Here is a 6,129-nt window from a genome sequence, read left to right on the forward strand (position 1 = left end):
AAAAAAATCCCTTAAAATTAATGCACGGTCCTAATACGACGGCCAGCATTCCCGTTTAAATAATCTAAATAGAGAAACAATCTGCAAATACATTTCTCAAGGGGAACAAATTCCTATCATGGTCTTTTGGAACGGTAGTACGGATCAGACCATATTAAATCGCTTAGATATAAATTGCCGGACACTCGATATGGCTCGCGTATGCCTCAAATCAATCACAACATTTCTTTTTACAATTACTTTTAAATACGCAAATACTTTGTGAAATCGCTTTAGGTTACGTACAAAAAACAGGCCAGATGTTAAATCTAACGGAAACGCATATGATTGTCTGTAAACGAAATCATAACATTTACACATGCGCACGACCTTGTTTCAGATGAAGCCTTATTAAAATGTTTATTTGACAAATTGTTAAGGAAAATTACTTACAGAAAACTCATTGAGTTCTTTTAATATATATTATATATATATATATATATATATATATATATATGTATTTTTTCAGAATTTTCCTTACCTTACCTCTGTTGACTTTTGCGACAACAGTGACCCGTTATAGTGATGACAAACTTTTACAACCACCCGGACTTTATTATGAAAACCGAGGGTTAGTGAACATAATTACATCTCATTGGGACTTGACCACTTTTATTAACCCTTCAGTGCCCATTGTAGCAGAAATGCAACATGTTTCAAATTAAATTATATTATATGAAATATAATATTTTTTAATTAGGTAGTGCTCTCTATTTGTTTAAGAAATAACTACCTATCAGCTGTTATAAACACAATAGTGATTTAGTTGATAACCATTGCTTAGTTTCCCGCCAAAAAATGTTTTCTTATCATATCATCAAAACAACCGTTGCGAGCTTTTTTTTTTAAGTTTTTTTGTGTCTTAAATACTAATTTATTCGTCAAACAAAAATTCTACGTATTCAGGTAAGTCTTATAGATTCTATTTAAGTAAAGAACCATACATTTTATTCATTTTTTTATGAATTACAATACATTTTAATCATGTTGCATATTTGCTACAGTGGGCAAGAAGGTAACGATATGAATCGTAATAAACTCAACGACGAAGAACTATTACAGATCCTTTTTAACACAAATTGGTCAGACAGTGAAGATGGTTTAGATAATTCTGATCACGAACAAGACCTTAACAATGTACAAATACCTGAACATGTTGATTATCCTACTAATGTAAATGATGAAGGTAAATTAATTATTATTTTAACAACTAGAACAAAACAAAAATTTAAAAAAAATATATAATTCATACAAATTTTATAATTTTTTAGTGAGTTTTGACTTATTGGATTTGCCTGTGGAAATGCAGTTTGACACTGGTGAAACATTAATTCTACCTTCAGATTCGAAATCAAATTTGACTTATCAAAACCAAAACACAACACCTAGACGCAGTATAAGACAGGCATTTTCCTCACCAACAGAAAGTACTAGCAATACTACCAATCAATCCCATTCAAGACCAAAAGAAAAAAATATTGAATTGACAAATTTAAAATGGAAAAAAGGTAATTTGATCACACCCTCTGCATGTTTAAAATTTAATGAACCTACGCTTCATAATGATTTGCTTTCGCTTGAAACACCGCTTGACTTCTTTGCTTACTTTTTCAACACTGAGCTTTTGATTAAAATAAAAGAAGAAACTGAATTGTATTCAGTTCAATTAAATCCCAATAAACCAGTCACACTAAGTATTGATGAAATAAAAAGGTATTTGGGCATTTGCATTTATGCTTCTGTGCTGCATGTGCCAAAAATCAGGGACTATTGGTCGGTTGATTTAGGCTTTCCTTTGATATATAATACTATGAGTCGTAATAGATTTGAGCTTATAAAAAGTGTATTACATTTCAATAATAATGCAATAATGTTATTGCCAAATAACCCGAACCACGATCGTCTTCATAAATTGAGACCTATAATTGATCATTTAAATAATCGCTTTTCGTCTATTCCTTGTAAAGAAACTTTATCATTAGACGAACAGTTATGTGCTACTAAAGCTAAAAGTTATATGAAGCAGTATCTACCAGATAAACCACACAAATGGGGATTTAAACTATTTATTTTGACAGATACACAGGGATATGCTTATCGTTTCGAAATTTACTCGGGCCAAGAAAACAATCCAATATTTAGAAAAACAACTGAACCAGATTTTGGAGCGTCATCAAATGTGGTGATACGATTAACAAGAAATGTACCAGTCAACAGCAACCATAAAATATATTTCGACAACTATTACACTGCTATACCGATGATGGAATACTTGTACAACAAAAATATATATAGTTTAGGTACAGTGAGACTTAATCGACTTCCTAACTGTCCTTTACCAGATAAAAATCAAGAAAAAAAAAATGAAAAGAGGAGATTCAATTGAATATATTACATCTTATAAGTCCGCACCAATATCTGCAGTGACATGGAAAGATAACAAGGCAGTCAAGTTAGTATCAACATACTGTGGAGAAATTCCAAAATCCGAAATGACCAGATTTGACCGTATAAAAAAATCAAATATTATTATTGATTGCCCGATGCTTATAAAAGAGTATAATAAGCACATGGGGGGAGTTGATCTCTTAGATAGCCATATTGGCCGATATAAGATTCGTTTTCGTTCTCGCAAATGGTATATGCGTTTATTTTACCATTTAATTGATCTTACGGTTGTAAACTCGTGGACGCTCTTTAAAAGAGTTAAAGAAATAAAAAAAGAAAATTCAAACATAGAATTGGCTGATTGGAGAAAACAATTAGCATTTACATTAATCCAATCGGGACAAATCAGGACAAGTGGACGTGGACGACCATCAAGTTCTTTAGAAGTAAAAATTGCTAGTACAAGACCACAGTCATTCCGCCCCATTAAAGAAGTGCGTACTGATAAGTTTGACCACTGGCCTCAGATTACGGACAAACGGGAAAGATGTAAAATGCCTTCATGCAAAGGTTTTACTTACTTAAAATGTACAAAATGTACTGTGTTTTTATGTTTAAACCGTAACAAAAATTGTTTTACTAATTATCATATGTAAATATTAAAATGTTGACTTATTATGACCCACTGTTGCATATATGCTACATAGTTCAAGTTTAAGTTTAATAAAAAAGTTTCATGTTTTGATTTTTTTTACTTATTTTTCCCAATTTCCTCGTGTTTTAATGATTAAAAAAAAATTTAGAAATTTAAAATTAAAAAAATTGGGCATTGAAGGGTTAACCTATCAAACTACGATCAACGATGGAATGGGATCGATAATTATTGGTCAAGAACAAATATATCATGTAACGAACTACAGTCCGGCTCACGAAAAGTGAACGTTCCATGTCGATGGATGGTGTCCAAATGTTGTTGAATCCAGGGGTTCTCCGTTTTGTACTATTTACCTACCGCTTGCCATCTCATGATCCATGATTCGTTTTGGCGGAACCATATTCAATAGACATTCCTTTTATGTTAGCAGCTGCTACTCTACCTTTTTTTAAAGGCAGACCCTACATTGTGTTTAACATTACAATTGTCATTCCTCGTGAGCTCGACATAGTGAACGCACGTGTTTAGTTAACAGTGATACAATATTCGGTCTGCTTTTGGTGTTATAACAATACATAGTTTGTTCAATTAATACTTATTTTAAATTATTTAACGTTAAAATGCCTTTTAAAAACAATGACAATCGTAGTCAAACCAAAAAAGTTATTTTTAATGTGTACAATTATTTAAAAAATCTGGCTACTTTAGATGACGAGGTCTTAAACAGACTCAAAAAATTACTGCGGACGCGTGTTAAAATAAAAATAACAAGAGGAAAGATACAACATACATGTGTGTGAAATGTAATGTGTTGGATTGTGTCCAGCTCCATGTTTTGAGATATACCACACACAAAATAATTATTTTTGATGAAACATTCATTATACTTACATTATATGTATTGCATTGTATAATTGTTTTGTATTATGTATTGTATTATATTTATGATATGTGTACAACATATTTGTTTTTATTATATTTTACTTATATTCTAAACTGTATTGTATGACCATAAAGTTTAATTTTTTGCAATAATATACAAAATATGAAACAAAAATTTGTTAGCGTTTAAGAAGTGTAATGACGGGCGCAAATTTTTAATGGAGCGCTTATAGTCGGGAACACGAAAAATGAGCATTGGCACCCGCGAGCCGTTATTCGTACCCACTCATGTAGCCATTGGTTCTCAACTTTGTACCGTCACGCTGCCGTTACGTACGTATTCACGGGCACGAATAATGAGCCATAACCGGTTTTATAGGGTAGGCCAGCAGTAGTTTTTTTCAATTCTTTTGTATTCCTTACATCCCTTATAAAAAAATAGACATTAAATATTAGAGGGGGAACTGCAGGCACAGTTGTACAGTCGTACAATGTTTTGTCTGCTCTGTCGTTTGTACACTGTGCTATAGTAAACATACATTTTGTGCGTGCCACGTTTTTATAAATTATGAATATTTTTATTTTATAAACCGTTTTTTTATATATAAAATGTCGTTTAAAGATCGTGACACTCATAGCCAGAGCAAAAAAATAATTTATAATGTTTATAATTTTATTAAAATGCTGTCGGAGAAAAAAGATTTGACACAAGACTTTTTCAAAAGTAGCCAAAAAGTCGCTGCTGAAGCTTGTGGCGTTTCATATATAACGCTGAGGCGTATATGTGTAGAAGCCAAAAAATCTACGGAACAGGATGTTGAGGAAAGACCATCTTATAAATCTCCACGAAAATTATATAAGCGTCAAAAGAAATGTACGGAAATGGATGATTTTGATGCTGACGTAGTTCGTCGAACGGTACATTCGTTTTACGATTAAGGTGAATATCCAACTGCTTTATTAATCTTAAACCACCTTAAAAAAAAAATTCCAAATTATGAAGGATCCGTTAGATCGGTCAGAAGGCTATTAAAAAACTTGAATTTTTCATTTAAAAAATGTAATGATAGTCGAAAAATGCTATTGGAACGAAATTATATTGTTGCTTTACGTTGTAAATTTTTACGTAACATTTGTACACTTCGATAAATGAAAGATTGTCGACCAGTGATTTACCTAGATGAAACCTGGGTAAATCAGAATCATTCACGATCTCATATTTGGCAAAATAACGAAGGAACAGAAGGGTTAAAAGTACCAATCGGTAAAGAAGGTTGTCTAATTATTACACACGCTGGGTCATCTCGATACGGGTTCATAGAAGGGTCAAAATTAGTTTTTAAATGTCAAGCGAAAAATTCTATTGACTATCATTCATCAATGAACGCCGATGTTTTTAAAGTATGGTTTGTAGATATGTTAAAGCTACTTCCCGAACCATGCGTTATTATCATGGATAACGCACCATATCATTCCATGTATATTAATAATTACCCAAAATGTAATGCTCGAAAAGCTGATGTGCAGAATTGGCTGAAAAATCAAGGCGTTAATTTTTCACCACTAGAAACATTAGCTGAATTGCGTGAACGACTTAAATTGTTAATACCGTCGTTTAAAAGGTACGAGTTAGACGAAATCGCGTGTTCGATGGGCCATGAAGTAATTCGGCTACCACCGTATCACTGCCAGTACAACCCTATCGAACTCATATGGGCGCAAGTCAAAAGTGAAGTGGCAAAAAAAAATAACACTTTTAAAATGGTGGACGTCGAAAGACTTACAAATGAGGCGTTGGATTCGGTATCAAAAAGTGACTGGGAGAAATGTGTTGAATATGCTGAGAAGATTCAAGATGAAGATTACGAAAAGGAAATATTGAGAGACAGTTTGACGGAGCCAATGATTTTAACATTTGCATCTGATGACAGTGATTTCGGTACTGACGGAGACAGCGAAAACGACGTTGAAGAACTAGAATAAAAATTATTATTTCATTATTATGTTATACTTGTATTTTATTTATTATAAATTGTTAAAAATATTGTACTTTTTTTTACATTATGTACATTATTTATTTGTTCATATCTTATTAAAAAATTAACTATAACAAAATAACCTTATTATTAAATTCTGATAAATGTATGAAAATATTTCAAAAAAAA

General features: G+C 32.0%; 2 protein-coding genes across 3 annotated transcripts; both read left to right on the forward strand.

The window, feature by feature from the left end:
• Nucleotides 1-482: 482 nt before the first annotated feature.
• On the forward strand, nt 483-3,072 carry LOC112680975 (piggyBac transposable element-derived protein 1-like). 2 transcript variants are annotated; one of them, XM_025551238.1, is made up of 3 exons: nt 483-945; nt 1,044-1,225; nt 1,311-3,072. In XM_025551238.1, the coding sequence occupies exons 2-3, from the start codon at nt 1,063-1,065 to the stop codon at nt 2,423-2,425; spliced, it is 1,278 nt and encodes a 425-aa protein (XP_025407023.1). In that variant the 5' UTR covers nt 483-945; nt 1,044-1,062; the 3' UTR covers nt 2,426-3,072. The 2 variants fall into 2 exon arrangements, with proteins under 2 accessions (XP_025407023.1, XP_025407022.1); XM_025551237.1 differs by having other exon boundaries at nt 483-1,225.
• Nucleotides 3,073-5,113: 2,041 nt separating this feature from the next.
• Nucleotides 5,114-5,947, forward strand: LOC112680974. Its single transcript, XM_025551236.1, has one exon. The coding sequence runs from the start codon at nt 5,114-5,116 to the stop codon at nt 5,945-5,947; it is 834 nt and encodes a 277-aa protein (XP_025407021.1).
• The last annotated feature ends 182 nt before the right edge of the window (nt 5,948-6,129 follow it).

This window comes from Sipha flava, unplaced genomic scaffold, assembly GCF_003268045.1.
Source record: "Sipha flava isolate LNK unplaced genomic scaffold, YSA_version1 18303_pilon_pilon, whole genome shotgun sequence".
NCBI lineage: Eukaryota > Metazoa > Arthropoda > Insecta > Hemiptera > Aphididae > Sipha > Sipha flava.

What these genes read in the sequence shown, in the direction of transcription:
- LOC112680975 (XM_025551237.1), top strand. Translation starts at nt 1,024, where the DNA reads ATGTTGCATATTTGCTACAGTGGGCAAGAAGGTAACGATATGAATCGT. An exon ending in TACTAATGTAAATGATGAAG is followed by an intron (nt 1,226 to 1,310) that starts GTAAATTAATTA and finishes ATAATTTTTTAG; the next exon opens with TGAGTTTTGACTTATTGGAT.
- LOC112680974 (XM_025551236.1), top strand. Translation starts at nt 5,114, where the DNA reads ATGAAAGATTGTCGACCAGTGATTTACCTAGATGAAACCTGGGTAAAT.